This window comes from Staurois parvus, unplaced genomic scaffold (assembly GCF_062004578.1).
Source record: "Staurois parvus isolate SC_StPar_1 unplaced genomic scaffold, SC_StPar_1.0 ptg000779l, whole genome shotgun sequence".
NCBI lineage: Eukaryota > Metazoa > Chordata > Amphibia > Anura > Ranidae > Staurois > Staurois parvus.
The window spans coordinates 4,069,399-4,086,607 of NW_028318575.1; the positions used below are offsets into that span (position 1 = coordinate 4,069,399).

Sequence of the window (17,209 nt, forward strand, 5' to 3'; positions counted from 1 at the left end):
AACTGTAGGTCATAACAGAATGGCACAATCATAAAGAAAAAAAACATGGCAAGTAAACAAATGAAATGACTCCATTCATCTTAGCAAAATGCCTCCAGGTCATGTAAAGTCTTTGGTCGTCTTGCATAAACCACAGGTTTGAGATCTCCCTAGAGTAGCTTGATGATATTAAAGGTCAGGAGGCTGTGATGGTCATTCCAGAACCTTCACCTTTTTCTGCTGTAACCACTGGAGGGTCAACTTAGCCTTGTGTTTAGGGTCACTGTCATGTAGGAAAGTCCAAGGGCGTCCCATGTCCAGCTTTCGTGCAGCAGAAAACAAACTGCCTGCCAGTATTTTCGGATAACATGATGTATTCTTCTTGCCGTCAATTTTCACGATTCCCCATTCCTTTAGAGCCTGCATACCCCCACAACATCAGTAAGCCACCACCATGCTTCACAATGGGAATGGTATTCTTGTCGCTGTTGACCCTTCTCCAAACACAGCACTTACGGTTGTGACCATAAAACTGTATTTTGGTCTCATCACTCCAGTGTGCCAGAAGCTGTAAAATGTGTCAAGGTGTTTTCAGGCATATTGTAAGCTGACTTTTTTGTGGCATTGATGCAGTACAGTCTTCTTTCTGGAGACTCAACCATGCAGCTCATTTTTGTTCAAGTATCGTCATACTGTACTCCTTGAAACAACCACATCATCTTTCTCCTGAGGTTACCTGTGTTTTTTTCTTTGTATCCAAAAATATTCTTCTGACAGTTGTGGCTGCAATCTTTCTTGGTCTACCTGACCTTATTTATTTATTTATTTATCGAGTTTATATAGCGCCAAAGGGTTTGCTCAGCGCTGTACAATAGCGCTGACCTTGGTTTGGTGTGAAGACATCCCTGAATTTTCCACTTCTTAATAAATGATTAAATAGTACTAACTGGCATATTCAAGGCTTTTGATATCTTTTTACAGTATAACTTTTTCCATCTTTATAAAATCCCATTACCTGGTTACGTAGGTATTTTGACAGTTCTTTTCTGCTCCCCATGGCTCATTATCTTGCCTGCTCAGTGCATCCACATGAGAGCTAACAAACTCATTGACTATACACTGACACTAATTGCAATTTAAAAGGCCACAGATGTGGGAAATTAACCTTTAATTGCCATTTTAACCTGTGTGTGTCACCTTGTGTGCCTATATCAACGTCAAACATTCCAGGGGAGGGAAACTTTTGATCAGGGTCATTTGGGTGATTTCTGTTATCATTAGGATTTAAAAAGGAGCCAAACAGCCATGTAATAATAAATAACTTCAGATGATCACTATCAAATAAAAGACAGAAGTGTTGTCACTTTGGGATCTCCAGGTCAGAAACTCAACAAAATGTACAATTTGTTTAAAAAAAACAAAAACACTACAGTGAGATATGATATCAAGCATACAGAAAAATAGTTTTTACATACACTATAATTTTTTATATATTTGTGATCATTTTTTGATATGCTATGTATGTTGTTTCAGCCATATTAGCCTATTGTTCCAGTGTATTCTGAATGTGTCCAATAGCTCCTATGCAAATACAAAAACTTTTAAAGTGAACATGATAGAATACGAGAGATGATGTTGCTGACTCGATTTTGAAGGCGCATGCTCCAGGACACCTAAAAAGTATATGTTTGTTCAGGGCAGGGGCGGACTGACAACTCATGGGGCCCCCGGGCAATAGGGGATCATGGGGCCCCTGTGTCCTTGCCCAAACTCAAAAAAGCCTATGAAAAAGGTACCAGGGGCCCCCTACTGACCCCGGGCCCTTGGGCAGTGCTCGAGGTTCCAAATGGTCAGTCCGCCCCTGGTTCAGGGCATTTAATACCCTAAGCAGTGAAGGAAAAAACATGAAATCCTTTAGGCATCAGCCTTTTAAGATTAGTCAGGAATAACAGGTTTCACATTCTTATACTGACAGATTCCTTTTTCAGTCGTGACCAGTTGACATGGAAAGCTGTGGGAGTGTCATTGGGCAAGTGCAAAATAGATACACTTATTTTATTCTATTTAAAGTGATAGTAAAATCTAATTTTACACTTGTACCTACAGGTAAGCCGATAATAAGGTAGATACAGTAAATATCTCCTAAACGTGCACCATTTAGGAGATATTTACCTGTGTAGAGCACCAGCACATGCCTCTGAAGGAATAGCATACCCGTGCCGTTCCTTCAGAGCTGTGTGCCGTGAAAAGTGATCCCTGCGCGCATGCGTGGGAGTCACATCATCGCGGCTCGGCCATTCAAGCCGCCGGAGCCCACGAACCCGGAAGAGGGATCGAGAGAGGATGGAAGCCCTGTCAGCGGTGACAGTGCACCGCTGCAGGGCTTTGTTTTTAGGTAAGTTTCACATAATGTACTAGTATGCGATGCATACTAACACTTTATGACTGCCTTGCAGGGGAAAGCTTTTTTTTTTTTTCTTTTATTACTACCGCTTTAAATAAGAACCAGCCAGCACCATAGGATGCTCTACAGACAGAGAAACCAAGGTCAATATTTTCCTAAGGGGGATGAAGTTGCAATGAAAACAAGGATGAATAGAAAGTTAAAAGGCAAAGTTCACCATTTGAAAGAAAAATAATAAATGCACTTTTTTTTGCTGGCTAAAAAACTGCATTGCATTTATTACTTTTTTTTTCTATGGAGCCTGAGGAGCATTGGATCCGCAATCAGCAGATCATGGGTGCAATGTTTGGCTCCTGCAAACTCTCATGATAGCTGTCTGCCTGTACCTCCAATACGGACAGACAGTTGAGAGCAGGAAGATCAATGAACTACAAGGATGCTCAACAGTGCACTCATAGTTCATTGAGACCTACAGCTGAAATGGCTGATGGTACTTGTAGTCTATTTATTCACAAGAAACTGTGAAACTGTGTGGGTGGGGAAAGAGGTGCAGATGCTAGAACATATTACATGTTCCACCCTACAAACGGGTAGAACATGTAATCCAAAGGTGAACTTATCCTTTACGTTTTTACAGACATTTCTACAAGTATTTAGCCACCTCCCACACATCAGTCAAAGCAGCCAGCTTGGAACATTCTGAAAAACTTCGGTAGGAAAGGGAAAATCAACATTGTTAAAAGGACAGCTACACTTACAGAGCTGATGCAATAACTGGATTGCCTTCGCAGAGTCAATAACCACAAGCCATGATTAACCTTTCTAGGATTAACATGTAATTTGCACTTGAAGATGAACTCTATATGAATTCCAATGCAAACCCACTAACCCAGGTTAGAACTGCACCCTTTAGTGGCAGCTGGTAGCCGCTTACTGTGCAAGAAAGAGAGATGGAAGCTGACCAGTGAAGATGCGGGTCCTGGTGTTTTAAATGCACATTTCTGTTTGGTAAGTAATTCCATATTGCAGGTTCAAGCACAATAAAATGATCTGAACTATAAGCACAGTCATGCTTTAACCCCGTGACGCCCATGTAACACATATATGCGGTCTCACAGAACTGGCCTTTTTTCCGTGGGGCTGCATATTTGTGTACCTGTCTTTGTACTGGGAGCGTGCCACACGGCGCGCTCCCAGAACAAAGACCACGGTGTCACTGAGAGCACCAGGTCCCATTCTAACAATCGGGACCCCCAGTTCAGAGTCACATTATCGCTGTGATAACCTCTGATTGGCTATCACAGTGATCATGCACTGTACAGCCCAGCCCCCTTTTTTTTTCTCTCTCTGTGAATGGAGGAGAGAGATACATTGTATAGAGCATAGAGGGAAAAAAAAAATTTTTGTAAAAAAAAGATACATAAATATTAAAAAATAAAGAAAAAATACCTAGATCAAGGTTTGATCTAGTTCAGTGCTGGGGTAAGTGTTTGGGTCAAGGTCAGGATTTAAAAAAAAAAAAAATTGGTATCAGTGTCATTTAGGTAAAAACAAAAACAAAATGCGCACTATTGTTTCTGTGCCATACTACAGGTACAAACAACAAATAACATTCACATATATGGTATCGCTGTGATCAAGAGCTGGATAATTTATTTTGGGTTGTTCTTTGGTGGTAGGTTATGGTAATAACAAGAAACACACAGCTAAATAAAAAAAATATATTTTTTTTTTTACTGTTTTGAGCCAGTTTTCTTTTGATAATAATAAAAAAAAAATCAGGAGATATCCATTACCATTTACCACCAAATGAAAGCCCAATTTGTCCTGAAAAATAGAAGGTATAATTCACCTGGATGTACAAAGTAGTTGTGATGATATGTACGGTTTTACTAACACATGTCAACGTTGCAAAATTGTGCTTAGGCATTTAGATTTGTTTTACCCTTAGGCATGAAGGAGTTAATGATATATTGCTGCTACCTCTCTCACCTTGGAGAGATGAGAAAGACCCAAGTATTAGTGGCTTGATCTATGCACTGAAGAAAGACCCAAGTATTAGTGGCTTGATCTATGCATCCCATCACCCTAACCAAGCCTTTCTCAACCCATTTTAACATTGAGGAATCCTTGAAATAACTTGTTGGCATCAGGGACCTCTTGCTAATAATTATATTTACATCTAACAGTACATTAGCACAATGATCAATGAGAAAAATGCTCCTTACATTTTTAGTCATTGGGAAGAATCTCCCAATCTCCCCCTTACAGTGGTTACTGATCTTTGAGGCCGAAACTGCTTATTGCACAAGGAAACCCCTATCAACCTCTTGAAGAACCATAGGGTTCCATGGAGCCCTGGATCAGAAACCTGCCCTATCCCATCAACTTGGAAGTCTAAGAATACACAAATCTTTAGGTGGACTTAAAAATCGATACACATTTATTATGTCAATGCTTTTAGATGGCTTTGTTCTATGACAAGGCTAATATATCAGACCACAGATTTGCTTATTTTGTGTTTTTTGAGAAATGTCAACCCCTTTAGGATATTATACATACGATAGGTCCACAGTATGGCCAAAAGTTTGTGGAACCCTGACCATCAAACCTTTGAGCTTGCTGGAATTCTCATTCCAAATTCATTGCCATTCTTATGAAGTTGCCCCTTTGATGGCTATAACAGCCATATCTCTTCTGGCAAGGCTTTCCACAAGATTTTGGAATGTCTGTGAAAATTTGTGCCCATTCAACCAAAAGAGCATTTGTGGGGTCAGCTACTGATGATGAATGACAAGACTGGTTCACACTAGTCATTCCAATTCATCACAAAGGTGTTCAGTAGGGTTGAGGTCAGGGCTCTGTACAAGACACTCAAGTTCCTCCACACCAAACTCTTCAAACCATACCTTTATAGAACTAGCTCAGTCATGCTGGAACAGGAAAGGACCTTCCCCAAACTGTTACCACAGCGATGAAGTGCACAATTGTCTACAGTGTTTTTGTATGCTGTAACAGTACCCTTCACTGCAAACACTTGAACTCAATCTGGAGATCCACATACTTTTGGTCATATAGGTAGGAGTGATGGTCAGGTGTTCAGAAACTTTGGGCCATATAGTGGATCTAAGTAACACACACATTATTCATAGAACAAGATCTGCTTTTAATACTACTGCCAGGACCACACTCTAAAATGTGTTAAACTGAGCTACAGGACGTACAATGTTCTGATAAAGTGTAATTTTGGAGAAGGGAAAACAAGACCATCTAAATGGTCTAAATTTCCCTGTCTGGCTTACCTTGGAAGAGGAGGAGTCACACTCTTGACAAATCCATCCATACCCGGTTTGTTTAGGAGACTTTTTCAGAGGCGGGTCGAGGCAACCAAAGTGGTAGCAAAGCTTACATTCATCGCACCTGCAGGAGAAACACATAGAGTTACAAAAAAAGCTTCATTAATCTAGCTGCTAGTCAATAATAAATCCAAAGTGTACCGTGGGCTCCGTAGTGTGGGACAAGTACCACTCCAGTGTTGTTGCTCATAAGTACTAGAAGACTAACAACAGACATGCTTGGTGAAATACAAAGTTGATTCAGTAGTGCAACCTCATACCAACTGTGAATCATGGTGGTAAAAATTTTACGGTTTGAGGTTGTTTTGCTGCTTTAAGCCTCAATCATGAATTCTGCATCATATAAAAGTGTGCCTGATGAGAATCTGAGGCCATCTGTCTGAAAGTTAAAATGTTTGTAAAGAATCATGATTCATTTTTTGAAAATAACAGACATGTTATACTTACCTGCTCTGTGCAATGGTTTGGCATAGAGCAGCCACAATCCTCCTCTTCTGGGGTCCCCCACCGGTGCTTCTGGCTCCCCTCCAACTTAATAGCAAGCCACATGCTATGGGGGCACTTGTGTGTGCTCACTTCCAAGCGGGCTGTGTGTGTCAAAGTGTGACCCGGTCCTGCCCCCGACTCCTTCCTCACTGACTTTGATTGACAGCAGCGGGAGCCAATGGCTCCCGCTGCTGTCTTTGAGGCAATGAGGAGAAAGCAAAGCACTAGATCAAGATACGGCTCAAGTAGGCATAAGGTGGGGGGAGGGAGCTGCATGCAGAAGGTTTTTTGTCCTGATGCAGAGAATGCATTAAGGTAAAAAACCTTCTGTCTTTAAAACTACTTTAAAGGATAGACAGGAATGGATCTTTTAGAATGATAATGCCCTGATGCACACTATCAAATACACCAAAAGCAGCACTAATAAAAAAAAATTTGAATTTCATTAAAATGTCGGAAGGGTATTTGAAATGGGCAGTTTATGCAAAATAAACCCCCACAAACACCGTTCAACTGAAGGAATTTTGCAGAGGCGTGCTCAAAAATTGCACAGAACTGATATGAGGGCCTGGTGGTCCTTTATGCAAAATATTTACAAGAAGTAATTTCTGTTATTGGGGCAACATCAGCTTTGGGGGCCAGGGGATGTGCTTTTTAACACCACACCATTACATCTGATCATATTTTTGTTTAACCACTTGAGCTCCTGAGGATTTACCCCCCTTAATGACCAGGCCTCTTTTTGCTACTCGGCGCTGCACTAATTCAACTGATAATTGCGCGGTCATGCAATGCTGCACCCAAACGAAATTTACGTCTTTTTTTTTCTCACAAATAGAGCTTTCTTTCGGTGGTATTTGATCATCTGTGCGCTTTTTATTTTTCACGCTATAAACAAAAAAAGGCCAAAAATTTTGAAGAAAAACAATATTTTTTACTTTCAGCTATAAAAAATATATAGTAAACTCAAAGTTGGTTATAAATTTAGGCCAAAATGTATTCTGCTCCATGTTTTTGGTAAAAAAAATCCCAATGAGTGTATATTGATTGCTTTGTGTGGAAGTTATAGCGTCTACAAACTATGGTATAGATACTGCAATTTACGCCATTTTTCTGCTATACAGCGCTGCGCTAGTTTAACGGACAATTGCGTGGTCATGCAATACGGTACATAAATGAAATTTATATCATTTTTTTCCCCACAAATAGAGCTTTCTTTTGGTGGTATTTGATTGCCTGTGCGGTTTTTATTTTTTGCGCTATAAAAAAAAAGGTTGACAATTTTGGACTTTTTGCTATAAAACATGTCCAGTAAAAAAAAAATGCAAAAATCAAATTTAGTCATAAATTTCTGCCAAAATGCATTCTGCGACATGTCTTTGCTAAAAAAAAAAACCCAATACGTGTAAATTAATTGGTTTACGTGAAAGTTATAGCGTTTACAAATGGCGGGAAAGCAAGTGGGATTTTTAGTTTTTTTTTATACTAATAATGGCGGCGATCAGCGAATTATGGCGGCGATCAATGACTTATGGCAGCGACCAGCGACTTATGGCGGGACTGCGGCGGACATTCTGACATTGGGGGGTACTGACTTCGGGTCACTGACATCCCCAAAAATACTAATACAGTGATCAGTGCAAAAAAAAAAAACCACTGACACTGTACTAATGGCACTGGGGAGGAAGGGGTTAACTTTATTTTGCAGGGAAGGGTTATCTGTGTGAGGGGAGTGTTTTACTAGGGGGCGGGGGTTTGTGCTGCACGGGACACCACTGATCGAGAGAGAGAGAAACTCTTCTTTCTCGATCAGCTCGTCCTCGAGCTGTCAGGGCAGTGACAGACAGCACAGCTACTGCAGCTGTGCTGTCTGTCACTGTTTGCCGCCGATCGCCGGGAAACAGCCGGTAAGGACCGGCTGTGACCCGGCGACTGTCATCCGCAGCGGTGATCGGCGGGACAGACAGGGCGGCCCCTATCTGTTTACAAAACACACGTTTCAAAACGTGGTTTTGCCTGCCAGTGGCAGGGCGGCAAGTGGTTAATAAATTATATATATAAAATAATAAATGTACTTGCATTTTATTTTCAAGCATATACATTGTATCAGTAGGTACGGTTTGAATGAGGATCTAATGTTCAAATATAATAAATACTTTGATTTTAATGGAGTGTACTTATTGTTTCATTTATTTTTTCACATCTGCATTTCTATAACAACACCCTGCCATTTGCTGCTTATGTACAAAGTCTACATAAGTAAGGTCATGTTCATGTTATACACATTATAAACTTAATAAAAGCATGGAAAATAGGATTTATGTGCAGTGGTTTACAAATGTCTCAAGTAAACCAAAACTATACAACTCTTAGCCCCCGTTCACACCAATGTGACCCCGAAGTTGTGTGATTTTAAGTGGAACTATACTGAGCGACTTGCTTGCCACTTCAATGAGACATCCCAATGTAAGTTGCAAAAAAGTAGTGAAGAAACCTTTTTGGAGTTGCTGAGACTTGAGTTGTACCTATTAGAATGGGGTCATTGAAATGCATGGGATGTGTAACGGAATCGAACACAGACTGCGCTTGGGTATTTCCGCTAGACTACCGCTTCCCCATCCGAACACCGTCCACGGACACCACCGCTGACCATACAAGACTAAACGACACCAATCTTGAAATAATCCAGAAGGTAGACTTGTTTATATTAACACAGATATAAGATATATACACTCAAGGGAACAATCCCCCCTCCCTGCATAATGACACAGGGCTGGGCAATCTACCTTTAATAACAAGAGACATATCAGACAGTCCCATCAGGAGGGAGGGCTGCTGGAGACACCCCCCACCAAGCCAATACACATAAACACATACATCCCACAACAGTTTGCTCCCAAGCCAGACACACAATAGAAAAATGGGATGCAACCACATAACATCAAACAATGAACAACCTCCCACCCCAATATTAGGACAGATCACCCTGTACCCCTAACAGGCACAGGGTGATTTACACATAAGAGGGATATGGGGAGCTAAGACAGGGGTCTCCCTACCTCTCCAAATTGAGCTTGGTTTCATGAGCCCCCCACCCAAAGTGACTCCCGTCACACGATGCAACATGTCAAATGACTTTGAAGTCACATTGGTATAAACTGGGCTTAATGTTGCAATTGTACAAAAAAAAAATCTATTTCTTCATTGTATCAAACTACTATGTCCATGAGAGTTCTGTTAATTTTACAATGCAACACACTTCAGCAAACATATAAGGAAATCCCTAAAAAATGACACAAGCAAAGTACTAGAGCAATATCTAGGCACTGGAAAAGGACAAGCAAAGTGTTATATATTTCAATATTGTACAATGAGTTTCAGAAAGGTCACTGTGCTGGAAATATATGTTGCCATTCTCAGTCTCATTACACGGTGAAATCTTTATGCTGTACACATCACCTCTCTGTGCCTGTTAATAAGCCCGGAATGATGTGCTTGGCCTACTGTAATCTACAAAGCTCTCTGGCACTCCTCTGTGTCAGATCCCTGCTCAGTTACTGCAAATAATTAACTTTCAGGTACTATTACTCTGACAGGCTGCACAGTGCACATATTAAAGAAGAACCCCGCTACGCCTCAATTGCATCTGTGCCAGGGCTGGAGAAGACATGCGCATTATATAATGTGAGACATCATACTAGTTCAATTGTAGAAGTACAGCTGAAGCAGAACTCCAGGCAAAACCTTTTTTTTTTTTTTTTTTTTTTTTAAATGGAGTGTAGATATATCTGCCATGTTTTCTTTTTAGCTCAGGAAAGTGGACAAATAGCGCTGAACTCATAAGGTTCTCTTATTGGTATTGCAGCTCCTGATACATTGGTGTGACGGTCAGTGGGAGGAATGCTGCTTACACTTGTGGTCATTGGGAAGAATTACCTCCTTACAGATAGCTTAAAGTGTTACTACTAAACCCCGAACCCTGCATTCACTATATCTGGTCTCCCCGGACCCTGCATTCACTATATCTGGTCTCCCCGGACCCTGCATTCACTATATCCGGTCTCCCCGAACCCTGCATTCACTATATCTGGTCTCCCCGAACCCTGCATTCACGATATCTGGTCTCCCCGGACCCGGCATTCACTATATCCGGTCTCCCTGGACCCTGCATTCACGATATCCGGTCTCCCCGGACCCTGCATTTACTATATCCACTCTCTCCGCACCCTGCATTCACTATATCCGCTCTCCCCGGACGCTGCATTCACTATGTCCGCTCTCCCAGGACCCTGCATTCACTATATCCGGTCTCCCTGGACCCTGCATTCACGATATTTGGTCTCCCCGGACCCTGCATTCACTATATCTGGTCTCCCCGGACCCTGCATTCACTATATCTGGTCTCCCCGAACCCTGCATTTACTATATCTGGTCTCCCCGAACCCTGCATTTACTATATCTGGTCTCCCCGAACCCTGCATTTACTATATCTGGTCTCCCCGAACCCTGCATTTACTATATCTGGTCTCCCCGGACCCTGCATTCACGATATCTGGTCTCCCCGGACCCGGCATTCACTATATCTGGTCTCCCCGGACCCGGCATTCACTACATCCGGTCTCCCCGGACCCGGCATTCACTACATCCGGTCTCCCCGGACCCGGCATTCACTACATCCGGTCTCCCCGGACCCGGCATTCACTATATCCGGTCTCCCCGGACCCTGCATTTACTATATCCACTCTCTCCGCACCCTGCATTCACTATATCCGCTCTCCCCGGACGCTGCATTCACTATGTCCGCTCTCCCAGGACCCTGCATTCACTATATCCGGTCTCCCTGGACCCTGCATTCACGATATTTGGTCTCCCCGGACCCTGCATTCACGATATTTGGTCTCCCCGGACCCTGCATTCCCTATATCTGGTCTCCCCAGACCCTGCATTCACTATATCTGGTCTCCCTGGACCCTGCATTCACTATATCTGGTCTCCCCGGACCCTGCATTCACGATATCCGGTCTCCCCGGACCCTGCATTCACGATATCTGGTCTGCTCGGACCCTGCATTCACTACGTCTGGTCTCCCAGGACCCTGCATTCACTACGTCCGGTCTCTCCAGACCCTGCATTCACTACGTCCGCTCTCCCAGGACCCTGCATTCACTATATCCACTCTCCCCGGACCCTGCACTCACTATGTTCGCTCTCCCAGGACCCTGCATTCACTATATCCGGTCTCCCCGGACCCTGCATTCACTACATCCGGTCTCCCCAGACCCTGCATTCACTACATCCGGTCTCCCCAGACCCTGCATTCACTATATCCGGTCTCCCCGAATCCTGCATTCACGATATCTGGTCTCCCCAGACCCTGCATTCACTCTATACGGTCTCCCAGGACCCTGCATTCACTATATCTGGTCTCCCACAGTACACAGAACATGGAAATACAATTATTTTAGTAAATATAAACTGCTAAATACCTTTTCTCATAAGCAGTTAGAGCAGTCTTGTGACTTCAACTGAGCACTGGTTAAAGCTTGTAGGAGGAGTTTTCTTTCTGCACTAGGAGGATGCAGGACCCCTGCATTGGCCCTGTGCTAATCACATGCACCCTCCCAAGAATATAAAAAAAAACCTCTCTAGCAATACACAACTAAGCATGTGGCTACGGTTCAGTCTGTCTTATCAGGTGATAAGACATGGACATTTGAACAAGCGGAGGGGCAGAAAAGAAAGGATCAAATGGCCTTTGTACACATTGCAGAGGATTAACCCCTTAGGTTCCAAAGTGAGTATAACAAGCATGCTTTACTGCATATAGTCTGATTGTACTGTTGTGGGTTTAGTAACACTTTAAAAAGATCAACGGTGTCAGGGGGAACTTATCTGAGAGGAAGAAATTTCTCAAAATTTCCATATCAACCTTTGGATGGACCCTAGGGTTCCACAAAACCCTGGTTTAGAAATCCTGCCATAGAAGATCTCCATGCTTTTCTTGGCTTGTAGTGTAATGGAGGGCATCTCCAACTATGGCCCTCCAAATAATTCAGGAATCAGAAGTCCCATCATGTCTCTGGGATTTATGCCTGTGGCTGTTAGAGGCCTGCAGTGCTTCATGGGATTTGCAGTTTCTCAACGAGTGGAGAGCCATAGTTTAGAGACCCCTGGTGTAGGGGCGGACTGACCATTTGGAAACTCGGGCACTGCCCGAGTGCCCGTGGTCAGTAGGGGCCCCATGAGATGCCCCTGGTACCTTTTTCATAGGCTTTTTTGAGTTTGGGCTAGGACACAGGGGCCCCATGATCCCCTATTGCCCGGGGGCCCAATGAGTTGTCAGTCCGCCCCTGCCCTGGTGTAATAAACTGAAGTGCAATGAAGCTACTAAAGGTCCATATATAACTTTATTCCAATAAAAAGTGAGGACAACCCAAAGAGTATCAACACGTTTCAGGGTGCTTCATCAGGGCTTGATTGTAAACAAAGTGAATGGCATAGTTGAGTACTGGTCCTTTAATCCTCTCAGAGTGATTACATACTAAGGTCATGTCAGCAGCTGGCTTGGCAACTTTTTTTTTTTTTTTTTTGTTAAAGCATTCCTTGACCCTACATTTGTGTCTCAGAGACACCCGTTACAGTGTTACTACACCCACAATAGTAAAATCAGACTGTAGATGCAGTAAAGGATGCTTGGTATATGCACTGTGGAACCTAAGGGTTTAATCCTCTGCATTATGTAAAAAGGCTGTTTGATCCTGTCTTCTCTGATCATTCCCTTCTGCTACTATTATTTATTTATTTTTTTGAGAGGGTGCCGATCACATGGGCCTGCTGTAAGAAAAGGTATTTAGAAGTTTAATTTACTAAATGAATTGTATTTCCATGTTCTGTGGGAGACCACATATAGTGAATGCAGGGTCCTGGGTTTAGTAACACTAAGTCTAGGTTTAGCTACTTTTTTTTTTTTAGTCAGCACAAGGGACAGTACTTACATATAATGTGAAGTGTCCCTTGTGCTGCTGGCTGCTCTCCTAGTTGAAATCTTCTGTCCTTTGCACCTCAACCCCCCCTCCCCTTTTCCATACTTCTGTGGCAGTAATTATCTGGTGCTGCGGGGTTAAGACAGCCACTGGACCTGTCACAGGCACTCATCAAGAGTGTTGATCATGACCACCCTTTTTGCTTCCCACTCTTTTTGCTTCCCACCCTTTTTGCTTCCCTCCTCCCCCATTTCACAGTAATATATCTTCAATTAAAGAAAAGCAATCTTTGAACTAAGGAGGTGGACCTTTCAATCATTTGCTCATCCTCCATTTATAGAGCACTTTTTATGTACAGCTTCTACGAGGAAGGTGTAGGCAGAAAGAGTGGGCATAGTTGGCACTCCTGAGTGCCTATGACAGGTCCAGCAGCTAGCTGTATTAAACCCTTGGAGCACTGGAAGATTACTGCACTGGGAATATGGGCAGAGGACACACAATTTCAACTAGGACCTTGTATGAGGGACACTTCTCATGCCGTGCTGATTTTTAAAAAAAAAAATAAAAAATTGAATCTAAACTTATGCTTGAAAACACAAATTGCAGTGTGTTGCGGTGGTATTTTGAATGGCATTCCAATGCACTATTAAAGTAGTTCTAGAGGTAGGTTTTTGTTTTTTTTTACCTTAAAGGCATTCTCTGCATTAAAGTAGAACTATAGGCAAAACAGTTTTTTTTTTCATTTTGGATAGAGTAAGGGAGTGTTATAACCCCTTTCAGGTTATTTTGTTTAGTTGGTGAGATTTATCTTCACTTCCTGTCCCATAGCCAAAACTGGAAGTGAGAAAATCCCTGAAAATTAAGGGAACTCCTTGGGGGCTCTCAGGTCACCAGAACCAGTGTCCCCATTGGAAAATGTCCCCTCTTATTTTTCTGGGGACAACCAGGGGTCCTGGTAAACAGGACTAATAGAGAGGGTGTATTTCGCTAACAGGGGCACAGACTGCAAAATAAACATTACAGTGGTTTTAATCCAGGGCCGAGCTGCACTGTGTGGGTCAATGGACACACACAGTGTGGCTCAGGAGTGAGCCTTCATGAGTGCCTCCGTAGCAAGTGGCTTGATATGGGAGCACTCAGAAGTGGGGAGGAGCCAGGAGTGCTGGTGGAGGATCCCAAAAAAAAGGAGAATTGGGGCTGATCTGTGCAAAACCATTACACAGAGAAGGTAAATATAACATGTTTATTTTTTTTCCCTTTAGAAGCACTTTAAGTAGCTGACAGTGCACCACAACACACATGGTGCCTTGTGTTTATAAAAAAGGGTCATATGTGCCAATCCTGCATTCTTGTGTACCGCCAGCCTTTCAAAAATAGACTGCCTCAATGCAAAGGCATTACCAAGACACAAAGTGTGAATGGGTCTCAAAGTATAACTCATTAAATAGTATTTATCTGCCAGGATTTCAGTTTTAAAGCGTTACACATCTTTGTGTTTTAGGTTGGATCACTTAAAAATGCACGCTATACCTTTGTAGTTTCCACCAAATCATGCAATCATGGGGATGTATACTAAAGCAAAAGCACACGCTGCAATTGCACAAAAAACACAAACGTGTAAATGTAGCCTTTGCCCACAGGAAATTTTCCTTTCAATGGTAAACTATAAAAAGATTACCTAAAAAGTAAATGTCCAGATAATACCCAAATTAACTCCAAACCTCCCCCTGTCCACTCTAGATCATGTTCCAGCAGTATTGTTACTTTTACCTCGTTCTTGAAGTGAAAAACAGCTTTTATTTCTCAATGTGACAGCCTTATCTGGCTTCTAGAGTTCTTGCAGGGAAAACTGCTGGGAAGTCAGTTCCTATTGACGTAGGAATGCCATCAGAACTACACCTCCCAAGAGCCCTTTCCACACCAGCTCTTTAGGGTCAAGCGGCAGTATTTTTTTCTGATAAAAGTGCATGTGAAGGGGGATAAAGCGGGTCAGGGAACAGGCAGTTTTGTGGTCCAGCATTAAGGGCTGACAATGCTGATTATGATTTCAGTTCAGCAAATACACTGGGTGCTGTCATCTCAAATAGGAAGTGAGGAGCTCACTGGCGGATTAAAATGTATTTTCTTTTGCTTGCAGCATTTTAAAGTGATATAAAATGGGGTCAATGTGCCTGTATTGAAGAGGTGTAACATATGTATATTATAGAAAGTACTGTGCAAACATTTTTGGCAGGTGTGAAAAATGCTGGAAATGAGGAATGCTTTCAGAAATAGAAGTATTAATAGTTTACAAAATGGACAGTTAATGAACAGAACATAAATCCAAATTAATATTTGGTGTGACCACCCTTTGTCTTCAAAACAGCATCAATTCTTCTAGGTACACCTGCACAGTTTTTGAAAGAACGCAGCAGGGAGGTTGTCCCAAACATATTGGAGAACTAACCACAGATCTTCTGTGGATGTAGGCTGCCTTAAATCCTTCTGTCTCTTCATGTAATCCCAGACAGACTCGATGCTGAGATCAGGACTCTGTGGGGGCCAATCATTTCTGGGACTCCTTGTTCTTCTTTACACTGAAGATAATTATTCATGACATTGGCTGTGTGTTTGGGGTCATTGTCCTGCTGCAGAATACATTTGGGGCCAATCACATGCTCCCTGATGGTATGGCATGATGGATAAGTATCTGCCTGTATTTCTCAGCATTGAGGACACCATTGATCCTCACCAAATCTCCAACTCTATTTGCAGAAATGCAACCCCAAACCTGCAAGGAACCTCCACCATGCTTCACTGTTACCTGTAGACACTCATTATTGTACCGTTCTCCAGCCTTTTGGTGAACAAACTGCTTTTTGCTACAATAATTTTGACTCATCAGTCCAGAGCACCTGCTGAAATTTTTCTGCACCCCGGTTCCTATGTTTTCAAATATAGTTGAGTCGCTTAGCCTTTTTTCTACATTGGAGGTATGGCTTTTTGGCTCCAATTCTTCCATGAAGACCGCTTCTGGGCAGGCTGCTCCAGACAGTAAATGGGTGTACCTAGGTCTACTGGTTTCTGCCAGTTCAGTGCTGATGGCACACTGGACATTGGACGTTGAAGGGAAGTAAGCATGATGGTTCTGTCATCTGCTGCATTGAGTTTCCTTGGCTGACCACTGTGTCTATGGTCCTCAACATTGCCTGTTCTTTGTACTTCAAAAGAGCTTCAACAGCACATCTTGAAACCCCAGTCTGCATTGAAATCTTTGTCTGGGAGAGACCTTACTGATGCAGTATAATTACCTTGTGGTGTGGTGCTCAGTCTTGCCATGGTGTATGACCTGTGACATGAAATGATCTTCCACAAACTCACCTTAGTAGCAGAGTTTGGATGTTCCTCGCCCAATTTTAAGCCTCCTACACAGCTATTTCTGATTCAGTTAATGGCTGCGTTTTAACCTACATATGAAATTGATGATCATTAGCACCTGCCTGTGATAATGGGTTAGTCATACACCTGACTCTAATCCTACAAACAGCCAGACTGTCAGGGATCGCGTCGGCTCCTCTGCCAACGCATGCGCACTAGCGAAGGCTCCCGCCGGGACACAAGCACCAGGTCCCAGCGAGCTGACAGGACGCCGCGCATGCGCAGTAGGAGCCACGGGCGCGCCTCAGGCGGCCAATGACAGCCCGGGGGCGCGTCAGGGGCGGCCAAGGACAGTGCAGGGCGCAATATTTAAAGATGCCCTGCACTGTCACAAATTGCCGCAAAGCCTATTCTGTGATCCTGAGTTCCTGTACCTGCATTTTGACCCTGACTACGCTGCCTTCTCCTGTGCTTTGACCCGGATTGTCCTGACTACGCTGCCTTCTCCTGTGTTTGACCCGGATTGCCCTGACTACTCTGCCTTCTCCTCTCCTGACCCCCGGCTTGTTTGACCTATCTGTGGACTGACTTATCCTGCTGACCCTGCATGTGACCTGACTACTCTTTGCCTGCCGATTCTGTAC

General features: G+C 43.0%; 1 protein-coding gene across 5 annotated transcripts in view; it reads right to left on the reverse strand.

Moving 5' to 3' along the window:
* Window positions 1–17,209, reverse strand: part of PHF14 (PHD finger protein 14) — a 370,565-nt gene that overhangs the window by 122,518 nt on the left and 230,838 nt on the right. For all 5 annotated transcript variants that reach the window (XM_089654591.1, XM_089654588.1, XM_089654587.1 and 2 more), the window contains one exon: window positions 5,686–5,803. In XM_089654591.1, coding sequence (XP_089510717.1) covers window positions 5,686–5,803 — 118 coding nt within the window. The remainder of the gene's footprint in view (window positions 1–5,685; window positions 5,804–17,209) is intronic.